The sequence below is a fragment of the Haliaeetus leucocephalus genome, unplaced genomic scaffold, assembly GCF_000737465.1.
Source record: "Haliaeetus leucocephalus isolate CR32 unplaced genomic scaffold, Haliaeetus_leucocephalus-4.0 Scaffold687, whole genome shotgun sequence".
NCBI classification, from domain to species: Eukaryota; Metazoa; Chordata; class Aves; order Accipitriformes; family Accipitridae; genus Haliaeetus; species Haliaeetus leucocephalus.
The window spans coordinates 4511744-4529196 of record NW_010973123.1 but is presented as its reverse complement, the minus strand read 5'-3'; the positions used below and the strand labels follow the sequence as shown (position 1 = coordinate 4529196).

Here is a 17453-nt window from a genome sequence, read left to right as displayed (position 1 = left end):
GGCGGAGCGTCAGGCGGTTGCGCGCGTGACGCTGGGCGGCTGGCGGAGGGAAGATGGCGGCGGCGGGAGGCGGCTGGGCCGCGGTGTGCGAGAAGTTCCGCACCGCCCGGACGCTCTCGTCCGTGGAGTCGCGCAAGGACCCGGAGACCGAGCCCTATCGCTCCAAGTACAGCGCCCGGGCGCTGCTTCAGGAGGTCAAGCAGCTGCTGAGCGCCGCCGAGGAGGGCGGCGAGGCGCGACTGTTGGCCGTGCGGCGGGCCGTGCTGGAGTACGAGCTGGGCGTCAACCACACCGACACCGAAGAGCTGTCGGCCGGCGAGGAGCACCTGCAGCGCTGCACGCAGCTCCTGGAACCCCACCGCCTCTCCCCAGACTGTGTCTCCCTCTACATACAGGCCCAGGTGGGCTGGGGCTGTGAAGGCCCAAGGCGGGGGGGGTTGTCTGTGGTGAGGGGCCGTGAGGTGTGGGCCGCCCCGGCAGCGGCCGGCCGGAGGGTCTGAGGGGTCCTGGGGGGGTGGTGGGGGTGCGTGCTGTGTCTGTGAGCTGTGCTGCGAGGTCACCGCAACGGGCGGCAAATAGAGCGAGGGAGGTTCGTGGCGCTTCAGACTCCTGGTGGGTATGGCTTGTGTAATAATAATAATAAAACACCGGCAGCCCTGGCGTTTATTTCTTGCTCGAAGAAATAGTACACAGGTGGCGGCTGTGGAGGGATGCTGTTCTCTCTTAAACTTGCTGCTGATGCCTTGGCATGCAGAGCATCTAGCGGTATGTTCTCTTAATAGAAACTGGGTGTTGACAAAGCATTGTACTCTCCAGGATAGACCGAGACAGAACTTGTAAGAACTGGGCAAGGATAAATTAGTAGAAGACCTCGGTATGTCCAGAACTTACTTGTGACTCCTTAACTGTCATTTGTTGCCAGAGTAAAGTTGGGAGATGCTTTTATTTATGCTGTATCCTGAAAAAGGTAAATTGTTCTCAAAAGGTGTCACTTTCTTGTGTACTTTTCAGCCTTGCCTGTTATCTCTTAATCTATTATATTTTATTCCAGATGAGTAAATACCGTTTTGTAGAGCTAGAAGTAGTACTATTCAGCTCTTTATAATGAAGAAAGTGATACTGTTAACAAAATTAGTTCCTACCATATGAAGATTCACAAAAGGGCCTTTGCTCAGCCGCTTCATCGTGGCAGCTGGGGTGTAGTTAAGACACCTACCTCTAGGCTTTAAATTAAATAGAGTAGTTATTTAGGTGTCTCTGTCAAAACAGCTGCTCTAATTAGAAAAGGTTTGGTAGTACTTCCTTGTCAAACATTGCAAAACTGTCAAGGAATTGTGTGTTCATGTGGAAAGGTGCTAGTTAAACAGTGACTTGTCTTGCGTTGGTTAAATTAACTGAGTTGTCTGGAATTCATGAGGTTACATCTGCTCATTGTCTTTCAGTGTGATGGTTTGGGTACACCGCTACAAATCTATTACTCATTATAAGATTGGAGATTACTTGAGCAGCCAATCAAAATAAGATAACATCTTCCCAGTGTATGTTCTCAGGGAGTTATTGCTTTCATGGTTGAGGGCCAGGGATTCCACTGTGCTTTTGAATTGGCGTATTGGAAAGCAGTACTTCTCTCTTTTTTTTTTTCCATAGAGAATTAACTCTATCTCAGTCAAAATCAGTGCAGTTGGACAAACGTTTGCATGGAATTTCCTGATTTGGGGCCTTTAGGAAACAGCAGGATAGAGTTTCTGTGTTATGCATGTGAAGTGCTGTGGTCCAACAGTAAACAGGTCAACTATTGTCTGGCATGCAGCTGAGAGCAGCGATGGTAAATGAGCATGCCCTCAGCTTTCTGTTCCGAGGGCTGTAGAAGACTTGAGTATTTAATTAAAAACATTTCTGATATAAAAGCAGTAGTTGACAACAGTGGCCATACTTCTCCACGTTCTAGGACGTATCAAATATGTTGTCATGGCACTGACTTCTATTCTGAAAGAAGGAGCATTCCTTTTTCCTGCTGGGCCTGTTTCTTTAGCCCTACTTCTAATTCCTGAGCTTCTGCATAAGGATGTGTATCACTGTTTCTGTCTAATTAAATTTTGTCCATTCCACTGCTTGGCCGTGGGCAAAGTATTTCTGTTCATAAACATCATGCTATGTGGTGCTTTCTTATAAAAATAATAAAATAAATTGAATTGAAAGTGACACAGGGCTGGCACACAGCTACACATTCTAACTCTTTTGAAGGTCCTGTTGGATTTTGTAACAACACTGCCTAGGAATTAAATTAGCACATCAGACATAGATTGTTATTAATGTCTTCATCTTATTAATAAAATTAGAGGTATTGTTTGTAAAACATGGGTTCACAGATGCAGTAACGTTACTACGTATATTGCTGCAGTTTAGATTTGAAGGTAGTAATCTGTAGCTTTTACATCTTAACGGTTCTTTTAATCTCTTTTCGTTGTTGAAAATATACAAGCATTCACTCCTAGTGTATCTTTTTCCTGTTACATTTTTCTACAGAGTCATGATGACAAATTTCTAATTCATTGGCTCTTTTTATGGTATTTGTATACAATATAAAAGCTGCATGAATCAGATGCAGAGCATGCTGTGTGGAAAAAGCTTGTTATTTGAACACACCAGTCCTTATTTAGCAGAGTAAACACAGAAGGTTACAGTTTGTGAGGTGACTTTTGTGTGTATTTGCGGCTGTGTGAGAAGCCTCCCTTTTGAGCAACTTGCGATAAAATTGGTAGGCATCACTTTTGCTTTTTGAAATCCATTGTTTTAGAACACACATATAGAAGGATGAGGACTGATAAATTGTTTGGAGAAAATGTATAACGTAAATGGAACATAATGGGAAAGTAACTAATTTGTTTTTCCTTTTACCTTTAGAACAATCTAGGTATCCTGTGGTCTGAAAGGGATGAAATTAAAACTGCACAAACTTACTTGGAATCTGCGGAAGCCTTGTATAATCAATACATGAAAGAGGTACTATGTTCCTTAATATTGTGGCAGGTCTTACTTTCACATGCCATTTACAGTTCTAGTAATCTGAAAAAAATATGATGGAACTTGAGTTTCTGCACTTTATACTGGCTGCTGTGATATTTTTGAAAAGTGATTTGATTTGTACTTCTAGCATAGGAAGAAGCAAAGTAGAGGATCACTTGCTAATTTCAAAATGCACTTCTTCAGGAAAAAAATTTTGCTTGAAAATAATGGTCCTTTTTAAAAACTGTTTTAATTGATAATCCAAAGTTGAAGCCAGGTAGAATTTGGCTTTTAATTAAGACTATTCTTAAGATTATCTTGGAAATGCTGTAAAATGTCAATCCATTGCTTTCAGTGGGAAAAGGAAACAAAACTGTAACATTTGCATGGTTTGCTCTGACTGTGCACAGTATTGTGTGGAGGCAAGTAGTTTAGTTCCATATCCATGAGGACAATCTTATAAACAGCTAAACCTCTCATGCATATTAAACATCCTTCTGAGTTGTGGATTCTGCTGTGTATTGACAAAGACTCCCTTGTGCTATTTTTAAGCTCTTTGCAAGCTGTCCCTACACTACACCGACTTGCCTCAGGGACAGTTGGTGAGTGAGCTAAAAACATTTGTGGCCTTAAAGGAGCAGTATCTGTGTGTCAGGACAGCTATAAAGGTTGGACAGAACTTAGTTTCATGAAATTACAGTTCAGGTTTTATGTGAACTTATTTTATAGCACAGATAATTTTCGTGGAAATTTTAGAATGTGTTAGTCTTTATTGGTTGGTTACTGCCATATTCCCACCTTTGTAGCCATGCTGGTTTACAGTGATAGGGAGGTAATGGATCCAGAAAAAATCCCACTTGTGCTGAAAAGCTTGTCTGTTTGTTTTCGGCCCTCTGGATCAGTTGGTCGGTCTAGAGATACTACCTCTCTTCACAGGCCCTCTTTCTAATTAATTCCTGATGTTCAACTTTGATATTTATGCCCAGCCATGATATTGTTAGCTTCCACATTGCCTCTAAAAGATTTTGGCACTTGCTCCAGTGATAATGAAATTGAACTGGTAATACCATGTATTTCAGTGGATTAAACAATGCTGCCAAATACTTCTCATTTTCACTGTGGACTTTTCTGAAACGGTTAACTTTTGTTAGTAGTGGCTAGTGAGTATTATTCCTGGGGCTTTGCTGCCTGACTAGCATATACATACATGACTGTCAATAAGCCCATGTCAGATCACTTGTCACATTTTTTTTTTGCCCCAGTGTTTTTTTTATTTGCCACTTATATTTCAGGGCATTATATAGTCAAACATAGCGTCCTGGTTTCCGCTGGGATAGAGTTAATTTTCTTTCTAGTAGCTGGTATAGTGTTATGTCTTGGATTCAGTATGTTGATAATACACTGGTGTCTTCAGTTGTTGCTAAGTAGTGTTTATACCAAGTCAAGGATTTTTCAGCTTCTCATGGCCAGCCAGCAAGAAGGCTGGAGGGGCACAAGAAGTTGGGAGGGGACACAGCCAGGGCAGCTGACCCAAACTGGCCAAAGGGGTATTCCAGACCATGTGACATCATGCCTAGCATATAAGCTGGGGGGAGTTGGCCTGGGGGATCGCTGCTCAGGAGCTAACTGGGCATTGGTCAGCAAGTGGTGAGTAATTGGATTGTGCATCACTTGTTTTGTATATTCTAATTATTTATTATTATTGTTGTCATTTTATTATTGTTGTTATTATTATTAGTTTCTTCCTTTGTGTCCTATTAAACTGTTCTTATCTCAACCCATGAGTTTTACTTTTTTTTTTTCCCCAATTCTCTCTCTGATGCCACTGGGTGGGGGGAAGCAAGTGAGCAGCTGCGTGGTGCTTAGTTGCTGGCTGGGGGTAAACCATGACACATAGCTATGCTTAAAGACTTTTTTTTAGAAGGAACTACAACGAAAGACTGATTTTGTAGTAACTTTATTGCCTTTCGTCATGTTTCTCTGAAAATGCTGAACTGTATTTGACATAATCTGCAAAGAATTAACAAAAAACCTCCAAAAAACCAGGTGTGGTGGAGCTTGTCTAACTGCTTACTGGTTTATAGAGAGGACTTGAGTTCCTTGCAGTGGTGTTTGATCTTTAGGATTTATACAATCATGTCAACATTCATCATTCACAAATTATAAAAATGTGAATATACTTTTCTTAATATTCCACATTTTTAGGCTATCAGGAAGTCTTCCTGTCCGGGAATCTTTGCTAAACTGTTGATGATGACTGTCCATTCAGGACATGGTTTAGTGGGCATGGTGGTGTTGGGTTGACGGTTGGACTCGGTGATCTTAAAGGTTTTTTCCAATCTAAATGATTCTATGATTGAGGTGTTCTCCTGAACTGGTGGATTTAGTTTTTTACTAACTGAGTCTAGTTAACTTACAAATTGGGTGGGGTTGGGTTTTTTTTCCCCCTAAAGCAACTACAGCAAAACCAAGGCAATTGCAAGAATAAAATTATTTTGGTAAGAGACAAAAGATCCTTTTACATTCTGCTCCTGAATGCTTTGAGTTTACATATATTTTAATTCTTTTTTTCCAAAAAATAATTAGCTATTTAACAACATTTTGCTATTAGGAAAGCTGTTTGACTGTTTAATGCATTGCAGTGAAAATCTGAAGGTGCTAAACTTTATGGGCAGGACCTTGGGCTAATGAAGTCCACCTGGAAGGGAGAGCTGCAGAGCTCTTCCTAAGGATAATTAAAGGTGTAAGGCTTGACATCAGAGGGTAAATCTGTAGATACAGGAAGGAGGCAAGGGTCTTGCTTACTGTGTCATTTCAATTGCTTTCTTTGCAGGAATAGCTCTAGTCTTGCCAGAATATACTCCAAACCTTGCTGTAAGGTTTGGGAACCTTTGTAAGGTTGTAAACCTTTGTAGCTAGAGAAAACAAGATGGAGGGTTATAAATTCACATCTTAAAAACTAATGAGTTATAAACAGAAAACCCTAAAGATTAAAAGGCCATATAAAAAAAATCTACACCTCTCTGGTACGCTAAACACACTTTTATTTATTCATCACTGTCTGTTTCAGACCCATTTGTTCATCTTTGAAGATGGATAAAACATTTTGATTAAAAGCAAACAAACAAATCCATTCAGGATTTTTTAATGAGAAGTACAAACATAAGAATATGTTTTCTTCCCTATAAAGTGACTGCATTCTCTACTTTGCTCCTGTTCCTGCCTGAGTCTGTATTATCTTATGAAGAGTGTTTCTCTGGACTGCTTTTTATTTGTTGCCTTATTTTCTCCTGGGCTAAGAAATAAATGGGGTTAAGAAAGGGCTAGGAAAGTTGCATACTAAACTGGGCTCTGTTGCTAGCAGACATGTTGAACATCCTTTAGGATGCACTGTGTAATGGAAAAAAGCCACCTTTAGAAAGACACCTTCATTTGAAGTGTTTTAGAATTGGCATCTGAAGTTATTCACAACTACAAAGGAAATTAGATAAGCACAGACTAATGAAACTTTGCCATAAACAATGTTAATCTGTTGGGCTTGCCAATTATGCTGACTCTTTATTGATGGTTGTTTTAAGGCAAGGTTGAACAGAGCGATGCGGAAAGATGTATAGTTGTCTGTATAAGGATTCTGACAGAACTCGTGGTTTAAAAAACAAAAAAGCATTCCTAAATGAAGTAGTTCACATCATTAACGACTTGCATGTAGGTCATTGCCTTATACCATGGTTTAGCGCCTTCATCCTCTAAAGACATTGCCTGTTGTCTTATTGTCTTATTGATATATTTGAGTAAATAGTCTTACCAGCTTGTGAATAAAGGGAGTCCTTTCAAAGTGGTTTTTACAGCAGGTCTGCTGAGCACTCTCTGCACATAATGTTCTTTGCAGTACTTCCTGCAGGATGTTTTCTTGTTACTGATTAGTGCAGCTGGGCAAATGAGTATTTCACACTTGAAGGCATGCTTAGTATTAAATTGATGCTTTAAAAACCATTATGTTATTGTACAAAATAAAGACACCCAATTGTAGTTCTGTAGAATCCAGGTTGAGTATTTCTGGTGCAGACAGCATGCATAACTTTAAAGTATGTAAGCAGAAGTCTTTTACAAGCTGAAAACCTTTTAATTCCAGGTGGAATTGTGGCTTTTGTCCTCTAAATCTCCTAAGTTTTGTGGAATTGCTCCAGAGATGTGACACTGAGATAGGTGTAGGTGCGTTATGTGAAATTTTCTTGGATTTGGGATTGAAAATGGTAAATCATCTGCAGCCAGAAGAGGGAGCACTATGTTACAAAGTAAGAGAAATGTCTTTTACTGAGTATTTCATGTACTCTTGCAGGATGGAAATCCTCCCTTGGATCCCAGTGAACATTTCATGGCAGAAGAAGAAAAACTCACAGACCAAGAAAGATCCAAAAGGTGGGTGTGTAGCAGCATACCTAGATTATTATTACTTTTTTATAAATTTGAGGGTGTACTTAGGGAAGGGGGAAAAAAAAAAAAGAAGAGGAGATCTAAAGAGGCTGTTGTTTTTTCCAGATTTGAAAAAGCCTATACACATACTCTGTATTATCTGGCACAAGTCTACCAACACCTGGAGATGATTGAGAAGGCTGCTCAGTATTGCCATACTACTCTTAAACGACAGCTTGAGTATTGTGGCTACTACCCAGTAGAATGGGCACTCAATGCTGCTACTTTGTCACAGTACTATCTCACTAAGGTAATATACCTAATGTTTTTCTGCTGTAATTATATCATAAACATAACTACCAGGGAAGACAATTGTTTAAACAGCTTTTTGAACAGGGCTCCATGTCGAATTAAAAATGTGCTCCTACAAAACCCTGAGTTGTCTTCTGACATGAAACATCTGTTAGTTTTTTCTGAAGAGGACATAGTGGCTTTCCTGTAGTGTTGTGATAGCAATGGGAAAAATGAGCAGGGGTGTAGATGTAAGAAAAGGTCTACAGTTAATGAATTATTAGCAGTGATATGACATGATTTTTGTAAGTAAAAATTTAAGGTTATAATCACTTAATTGTAAATTGTTTCTTATAATGTTATCTTACAACAAAGAGTTTAAAAACGAAAACATCTGAGGGCCAAGGTATTGCACATTGCATGTTTCCTATAAATTATTGTCCTTTGTACCTTAGCATGTGCTTAGGACTTGTTTGAGCCTATGTGAACATTAAAGTCAATATGTAAGATGGTAGCTGTTTGCTTCCACACGCCTGTGTTGACTCTAGATAATTTACTGTGTTAGGCGATGCTGCAGCTTTATTTAGGAACTTCTATATTCCAAACTATTCAGATATTCTTTTCTGATGCTTAAAAGACTTCTGCCATACCTAAGCTGGTTAATGCTAATTTCAATAGTAACTTGTAATTTCCATGTCTTTTTGATGCATTGATGATAGCACTAATCATTAAACAATGCACTGCCAAATATGAGTAAAGGAATCTGAATCTGACTCATAATGTTGACTTGTATGTCCAGCTCATTCCGACTAACACCCCGTGATACAATCTTTACCACAAAACATCACTTCCTTTACCGCAAGGAAGCGATGGTAGCATAGATCAGAACAGTGACAATGTTCACAATGTATGTATCTAATATTAAAAGCAAGGCTTGCTATTGTGGCTGTGGTAGAGAGAAAATGGTTAGAAGATACTGTGTTCAATAGTAGATGTGGAAAAATTGTGTCTTTTCTTCCAGTCTTCAGGGGAATATGCTCCAGAGCCTCTCAGTTCTATCATTTCTCTTGTGTTCGTGTATCTTTACTATCTGAGGCGAGGGGTTTGGCCAAGCTGAGAGCAGTGCTTGGGCTGCTCATACCAGTGATAAATGCTGCTGTTCTGTTTCTCTCAGGAATGCTTTATGGAGTCCCGACACTGTTTAGCAGCAGCCAGTGTCATCTTTAGCCAAGCTGGACAGGTGCCATCTGCTGAAGACAGTAAGTTCATATAAAAGTTTTGAATAAAATATTGTGAATTAAGCATAAGTAATGTTAAAAGTGAAGTCTAGCAATATGTACAAAGCTTATCCCAGTGTTAGTTTTCCAAAATCTTGTTAATTAACAATAAATTGGAATGTTTCTGAAGAGCTGCTGCTACTACAGCTTAAGATTGCCTATGAGGAAACCCGGTGAGAAAGACTCAAGTGTCTGTTGCTGGTGTTTCAGAAAGTGTACCAGAATAAAAGTGAAATTTAAACCAATATCCATTTCAGTAGTGGCAATGGTTCTCTTCATCCATTTGTCTTTGTACATGTCCTTAAAATGCAGCTTACCTTTGCTGCTTGGTCATCAGAGGGCAATGATTCAATGAACCAAACCAGATGCTTCCTGGGAACAGTTTTAAAAGTCTTAGTCTTAAAAACCCCAAATCCAGAAGGTACTTGTATTATCTTTTGTTGCTGGATGCCGCAGCCTCATTAACAGCTTTTTTTGTAGTTGTAGCTCCCCTCCTTGTTTTTTTGGGTGTTAATGCAAAGGAACAACTTTGTGGTTCAGTGTGAAGATCAATAAAAGAAACTTTTAGTGAAATAACCGCAGTTTTAAGGACCTGTGGTTACATGGTAGTGTCAGTATTAGGCTTAGTCTTTGCTTATCTACAGCACAGCCTTTTACATTCTGTGTCTTGGGCAACTGAAAGCTTCAAATAAATAGAGCTTTAACTCGTGGAGAGTGAGCAAGTACTCAGGGTAGCCCCTGTGTGAGTTTATAACTCTGACTTTGAACAGTGAATATATTGGTTAACTTTTAATGGTTCGAGCTGTTTATAACACAGGCTCTTTAATCTACTGATGCTGTTACTTGAGGTTAAAATACAACCTGAATAGACACAACTGAGTTTTAGTCAATTGGAGTTCAGTGACAGTACATTAATTTAATTGCTTTTAGTATTTCTCTTAGCTCAAAAATACAGAACCCTATGCAGTTGCCTTTCTTACTGTTTAAGTACTTTGAGGATGATGTCCAAAAGCTTTTTAGTTTCAGGGAAAAAGGGCTGTCAGAGTCAGGTTATGCTAATCTGTTAGGCTGTTTGAAAACAATATGTTATGAAAGATTCAGTACGTCTGAGTTGGTGTTTATGGGCTTCCATAGCTACTTGACAGCACAGTTGTCAGAGTTCATTAATATGCTACTTAAGCCAAAAAAGGAGGTTATGTTTTCGGTATGTGTGTAGAAAATACAGTCAGTTATGGTTTCAAATTCAGGCGCAAGACTGGAAGTGGCAGATGAGAGTCCTATTTTTAATTGTACTTTATATATTTCTTGTGTGACTTTTGGTCATGTCAACTTACTTCTATCTTGACTTCCTCTTACACCAAATAGGAGTAGTGATACTTGTGTTTGTTTCAATGGAGTAAACATTTATCCTATTTTCCCTTCCTTTTCACGGTACAGAGAGCTGGACTTGAAGAACATGATGCAGAAAGTTCTAACTTACAGAAAGACTAATACACAGTCAGCATCGGCTACTCTCAAGCACATTCATTTTATCATGTTAATCGGAATGTAAACAGAGAAATTTAATAAAGGTGCCTTTTCTTAGCAACAATTCTTATTTCCTTAATAAGAACAACATGATTGGCTCTAATGAAAGATAATGAACACAGTGGATCTGAGTCTGAAGTTGGCTTTTTATTTGGTGAACAGGAATCCTAGCGTCCCCTCCCTGTTCAGCTAACTCAGTGCCTTCTGCCTAGAGACTGGGAAATGAGTTCTCTTTGAAATCCATTTGACTTCTGAAAATGTTATCCTGAGACATCAGCAGTGCTGCTACTTATGACAGTGGGGAGACTGTGGGGAGAAAAATACAGAAGTTGTAGAGCCAATAAATCTTATGTTAGTACCAGGCAGATTAACCAATGGCAGTTTCCCCTACTTCTGTTCCCTTTTTTGGTAGCAAGTCTGGGGTCCATTGCAATACAAATGCCCTAATCGTCCTCAGAAACAGTTACTGGGCAGGCGGCTGGATCTCAGAAAATGAATTACCCCGATTTCTTTCTCTTCTTACAAAGAGTCACAAAAACATTTTCTAGTAAAACACCTTCAAGATCAAAAGTCTTCTTAAACCTGCATTATGATCTATTTTTCTGAAGAAGTCATGCATGACAAATCCATGTTAATCTATATGGATTTCTACCAGAATGACAGTTTACAGAATTACTATATAAACTAACATGGAGAACATGTTTCTGTCTAACAATGAGGAAAATTTAATTAAATACAAGTAATGTATTCTTTGCATGTAACATTTGAGGTTCTTGCTGGAGCGCTTGAGTTCCTTTAAAGTTAGTATGTGTTTATGTCCATTTGATAGATGAAACGGAGCAAGACCAACAGGACCTTCGACAGAGAAAAGCTGAAATTGCAAGATGCTGGATTAAGTATTGCCTGAATCTCCTGCAAAGCGCTCGGAAATTACTTGAGGTAACTGAAAACCTGTTCTGTAGCTGTCAACGTTTAAAACCAAACAAAGTCTGTTTTGATGTTTGTAGCCGGAATCAATTCATAGTTGGTAGCAAGTGATAAACAATTGCCCAATGAATACTACAGTAGATGCTTGCAATGTAGCAAGTGTTTCATAGTATGCTTTGACTTTAATGCAGCACTTGGAAATAAGCACGGATAGGAGATCAGCTATGTAGTGTGAGATCGGTGCACTGCTTGTACAGCAACTTCAGAAATTTCCCTCCTCTCTGCTGCATTTTCTTGCAGCTTGATTTGGCAGATTATTTTTTATTTAACTGCTAGTAAGAACACCTCCTTAATATGCAACAGTTTTGTGTGCTGGTGTTCTCATTCATTCAAGCATTTGATTCATGCAAGCATTCATTCGAATGTTTAAAACTTGACATTTGCTGAAATGCTTTGCAGAAGCAGGGCCTTTGGGTTTTACGTTTATTGTTTTGGCTATATTGTCACACAGGGTAGGGAGACTAAATTGTCTTAGTCTTATGTTTTTACAGAATTGAGACTGTAATTTACGTGACTTTTTGTGAATGTAAGGTCTAATATGTCAACGTATCTTCTCTTCTGTCTTGTTGCTAACTAGTTTGTATTTCAAAGGTAACTCATAAATAAAATGATTCAGTGTTAAGTCTCTCTTCGTAAGCCACATGCATTTTTAATTAGTGTGCTTTGTCATTTCAGGATAACATAGGAGAGCTGGATCCAGACAGGCAATTGGAACTTAAGGCCCAAAGGAAAAAAGAAGAGGATGAAAAAGAGAAGGGCAGGAAAAAAGCTGTCCTTTTTGGGACAAGTGATATATGTGACTCTGTCTTAGCCATGGAAGAGAAAGTGAGCAGTGTATATCCTTTAGATTTTCAAGAAGCCAGAGAAATCTTCCTAGTTGGTCAGAACTATGTTCAGGAAGCAAAAGAGTTCTTTCAGGTTGATGGTTATGTTACTGACCATATTGAAATTGTTCAGGATCACAGTGCTTTGTTTAAGGTACTTGCTTTCTTTGAAGAAGACTATGAGAGGCGCTGCAAAATGCACAAGCGTAGAATAGACATGCTGGAGCCTATATATGCAGACTTGAATCCACAGTACTATCTGTTGATTAGTAGGCAGCTTCAGTTTGAACTAGCTGACACCTATTATGAGATGATGGATTTAAAGGTAGCTATTGGTAACAGGTTAGAGGAGCTAGACTCCCACACAATTAAAAAAATTAATTCCCTGGCTCAGTTAGCAATCAAATATTATGAACTCTTCTTAGATTCTTTGAGGAATCCAGATAAGGTATTTCCTGAAGAGCTCGAGGAAGATGTTCTTCGCCCTGCAATGGTGGCTAAATTTCATATTGCACGACTATATGGTAAGCTTATTACTTCGGATAGCAAAAAGCAACTGGAAAATATGCAGACATCATTGGAATATTACACATTTCTGGTAGACTATTGTGAGAAGTACCCAGATGCTGTCCGTGCTGTTGAAACTGAACTAGAACTCAGTAAGGAGATGGTAGGTCTTCTTCCAACAAGAATGGAGAGGCTAAGAGCAAAACTCTGTCCATTTATATAAATACTTGCCTTGAAGGAAATGTGCACTATTAAAATGATATCTGTCAAAACCAGTGCTGTCGGACAGCTTCCGTACTGATTGATAGGACTAAGGTGTCCACAGTTTGGCCGTCCACCTAGAGCCTGCAGTAGTGTAACTTTGTGAAAAACTCAGAGCTCACCCATTCAGTAGCTCACCCACACTAATGGTATAAAATTTAAATGTAAAGTGAATGTCCAGCTAATGCTTTGTTTGTCCTGTATGTAAATATAAACCTTTTCTCCCTTACGGTTTTTTCCTCCAGCATATGGTTCAGTTTCTAAATGTAGTGCTGTATGAAAATTGTTAAAGAGAATCTGTTTATCTAGGAAAATTTTTCTAAGAAACCTGAGGCACGTTCTTCCAACTAGAATACATTTTATCTCTTCTAAAGTTTGTCCCCAGAAAACTTTATCCATATGAAGGGAACTTTTTGTTATTTTCAGTATTTATTTTCTATGTTGCTTAGTGTTTTCTTTTTTCCCGTGTTAATCAAAACTTAGTTGATAGCTCAATAAATGGACTACCTTGGCTAAATGTTTTTCAGAGTCCTTAGAATTCTGTTGCCTTGTTTCTTACTAAGATATGATATACTTTACAACTTTGGCCAAAATAAATAGTTGTGAAAGTGTTTCCCTGTAAGTATCTTCAGTAAAAACAGGTGAGCAATTGAGGTGCCAGAACCAAGAGCAAGAAAGCAGCAAACTTTCTTGCTTGTGGTGGGAGGAGATACCCTGCTCTTAATATACTGTAGAGAATTCACAGGTTAGAGGTGCTGTGCTCTAGTGCTCCAGACAGTTGCCGCATACAGCTTAAAGGCCTGGGACGCCATCGATGGCTTCTTACCTTGTGCTGGTCAGGGAGCCCAGGTGCTGTCTTAGCAGCAGCTGCAAGTAGGGACCTCTCTGAAGTTGCTGCAGATCCCAGCGCTGCCGAGGCACTATTCAAAATCTGCCTGTGTGCCATCGATTGCTGACTTCTCTATTAAAGCTGTCCTGATTGTCATTAAGGACCTGTTGATCTGGCAATGTTCCTGGTCTTACACAACTTGTCACTTTTGTTCTAATTTAGCTACCTATTTACTCGTTATGGAAGACCAGGCTGTATTTCTGACCCAAAACGTACACAGAGGTTGTCTTTGTATTTCTGGCGTCCATAGAAGGATTATGAACCGGTACCTGTCTTAGATAAAATGCAGGCTGGGCACGTTGTCCCACTGTATATTAAGAAATTATGGTTAGAGATGCCAGGGGATATGGGGAAGGTGAAGTGACAAGGTGATGGGGTGTGCAGTAGTGTGCCATTCTGTGCACCAGCAGTCTTATCACTGTCAAGTTTGTGGGAAGATGTTTACAGCAATAGAGGGCATTGGAGGAGAATAGTCAAAACAACCGGATTGTTCCGGAAAATGCAAGACAGTGAGGGGGGGAAAAAATGACGTTAGCTTGGAGGGTGTGAGGGAAAAGCATGTGCAAGCAAGAAAGTGTGTACATCTTAAATGTGTGGTAAAAATCTCTAGCTTGCAGAATTCTCTGCAGAAGACTTCTAACCACAAACAAATAGGCCAACAAATGGGTCCTGGAAACGAGAGGCAGCAAAACGCAAAACTAGACCAGCCACCTGCATGCAAATAGAATAAGGGAGAGAGTGTGTGCATGTGCACGTGTGTGGTGTCTCTGTTTTACTAAATAATTGGTTAGTCAGCTTTTAGGAGTTTCTTTTCTGCTCTCAGATCTTTAATTCAGTTTTTCCCATGGCCTGAAGGTAGGGTGGCCCATAGTTTCTCAGTGAAGCAGTTCTCAGTGGGCTGTATTGTGCATTATTTTTGTCTATGATTTCAATTAAAGCTAGTGTGCACTTTTACCACGAACTCATAATTTGAAAGCTAAAATTTTTTTCTACTAACTTTTAGCTTCATTTTCAAGCAGAAGGTGGTGATGCATGTTTAGGGTGGTTGGTTTTTGGGTTTGGTTGTTTTTTTTTTTTTTTTCCCCTGTACTTCAATATTCCACCCTTCAGGGCCTTTGAGCAAATTTTTTACAGCAAAAATTGGCTCATCAAACTTAGCTTACTTGTAATTTGGGGAAGGATGGATTGTGGGCTATCCCAGTATAGATGTTGTGGTTTAACCCCAGCCAGCAACTAAGCACCACGCAGGTGCTCATTCATTCCCCCTGCACCCGGTGGGATGGGGGAGAGAATTGGGAAAGAAAAAAAAAAAAGTAAAAGTAAAACTTTTGGGTTGAGATAAGAACAGTTTAATAGGACACAAAGGAAGAAACTAATAATTACAATAATAATGATAATAAAATGACAGTAATAATAATAAAAGAATTGGATTATACAAAACAAGTGATGCACAATGCAATTGCTCACCACTTGCCGACCAATGCCCAGTTAGCCCCTGAGCAGTCATCCCCGCAGGCCAACTCCCCCCAGTTTATATACTGGGCATGATGTCACACGGTATGGAATATCCCTTTGGCCAGTTTGGGTCAGCTGCCCTGGCTGTGTCTCCTCCCAACTTCTTGTGCCCCTCCAGCCTTCTTGCTGGCTGGGCATGAGAAGCTGAAAAGTCCTTGACTTGGTATAAACACTGCTTAGCAACAACTGAAGACATCAGTGTGTTATCAACATTATTCTCATACTGAATCCAAGACATAACACTATACCAGCTACTAGAAAGAAAATTAACTCTATCCCAGCCCAAACCAGGACAATAGAAAATATTTTTTTTTCTTTTTCTGGTCATACCCTTCAAATACTGGTCTGAAGCGAGTGCAGGGTAGGCAAAGCCAAGTCAAGTGTGGGGTGCTGTGTCCCTTTTAACCAGCAGCTGTGTGCAGAGGAACACCCTGAATTTACCAAAATCCTAGTGAGAGCTCAGCAGACAGGTAGGAGCAGGTCCATAGTTAAGAAGTCCTGGAAATATGAGGGATCGGAGCTTTTTCAACACAGCTGTGTGGCTGGCACTGTTGTGGAGACCTCTGTCCTCTGACGATATCCCAGAACGCTTCAGCTTTACAGGTCTTCCTGAAAACTGTGCAGTACAACGTAAATAATTTTCATACAAATGCATACAGAATTACAGAAACCAAAGATGCCAATTCTTCATCTCCTATAGTAAATGTTAAAGACTACCGCCAGCTAAAGTGTACTTTATTGTTGGAGACTATATTGTGCCAGATGCTCAGCACAACACACTGCATTGTGGTTCTTTTAAGGCATGTCTTTTTAAGGAAACTTTTTGAATAATTCCTGATTGTTCAATAGTTTGAGAGAATGAACTCAAGTAAGATTGTGTATTTAGTTTAAAAAAAAAGGAGGCGGGGAGCTTGTTGGATTAGGCAGCAAAGCTCCCTTCAGGAATGTTGAGTTTTAACTGTAAAGTATGCGTGAGGTCAGGCATTTATTTCAAAGATTAATTAAAGATTAGGTTCCTGTGAACTCCATTTAACCTGCATTTCTATTTCTTTTTGTATAGCAAAAAAAGATCTACAACTGAAACTTCCTTTCTGTTGTTCCACTAGCTTTTTCTCCTTACCCAGCATAAAGCAGCGAGGTTTACAAGAAGCCCAAGTTTTTGCAGAATTAGTATTGGGTGGGAGATCTGAACTTGGAGGCTGTAACCTCAGTGTACTTCTTCAGATAGTGCATAATACTCATGAGAAGTAATTTGGTTTGATTAAAAACACAGTTTTGTTTTAATTGAAATGCTCTTAATTCTCATGCCAGCTAGAGACATGGTATGCGTTGTAAAACAGGTCGATTGGGAGGGTTGTGCTGTGCCTAAATATTTCAGGAGAGAAAGAAACCAGTGCCTTGTTCTCTGTCTCTCCCCACAAGCCCATCAGAGGAGGCTTTCTTTTTTTCCCTTGAGGGGACTGGACTGGAGGAGAGTGGCAGGAGGTGACAGCTGTGTCCTTTGCTGTTCTCCCCACTTAAGCCAGCTGAAATACCAGGAGAAGCAGGCAGAAGCGAGCACCTCGCTTCCCCTTCGCAGCAGGAAAGTGGTTCCCCTGTGTTGCAAGGGGAGCAGCCAGTGGTGGTTGCTGCCTCGGTATGGCAAAAGCAAAAGGTCCCTGGGGCTGGTTTGCTCTGTTCGCCTGCTCCAAAGCTCCTCTCTTGGGAGCTTTTTTTCCTGTGCTGGCACAGGCTTGCGTGGTCCTGGCGAGGCAGATGGTTCCCTTCTCTATCTGCAAAATGGAGATTTGTCAATGTATCAGTGCAACGCTCGTGCTGGGTGTGATTGCTGCTGCAGTTCCACGTCCGGAAATATTGCAGGAGCCTGATTAATCTTGACATCAGACAATGAGAAACAAGACTGATCTTGTTAACACATGGCTTTACACATCTCTGTTTTGTTTGGTGTTTTCCTTT

General features: G+C 40.0%; 1 protein-coding gene across 1 annotated transcript; it reads left to right on the top strand.

Annotated features, from left to right (window-relative positions):
* The first annotated feature begins 41 nt into the window (after positions 1 to 41).
* KIAA1279 (KIAA1279 ortholog) lies at positions 42 to 13614 on the top strand. The gene is made up of 7 exons (XM_010579949.1): positions 42 to 401; positions 2905 to 3003; positions 7346 to 7425; positions 7546 to 7729; positions 8885 to 8969; positions 11344 to 11453; positions 12177 to 13614. Exons 1-7 carry the CDS (start codon positions 54 to 56, stop codon positions 13053 to 13055), a joined length of 1785 nt encoding a protein of 594 aa, XP_010578251.1. The 5' UTR covers positions 42 to 53; the 3' UTR covers positions 13056 to 13614.
* Positions 13615 to 17453: the final 3839 nt, after the last annotated feature.

Coding starts and splice junctions, on each gene's coding strand:
- KIAA1279 (XM_010579949.1), top strand. CDS start 54: ATGGCGGCGGCGGGAGGCGGCTGGGCCGCGGTGTGCGAGAAGTTCCGC. Junction 3,004..7,345: donor ATAATCAATACATGAAAGAG/GTACTATGTTCC, acceptor GTACTCTTGCAG/GATGGAAATCCTCCCTTGGA. Junction 11,454..12,176: donor GCGCTCGGAAATTACTTGAG/GTAACTGAAAAC, acceptor TTGTCATTTCAG/GATAACATAGGAGAGCTGGA.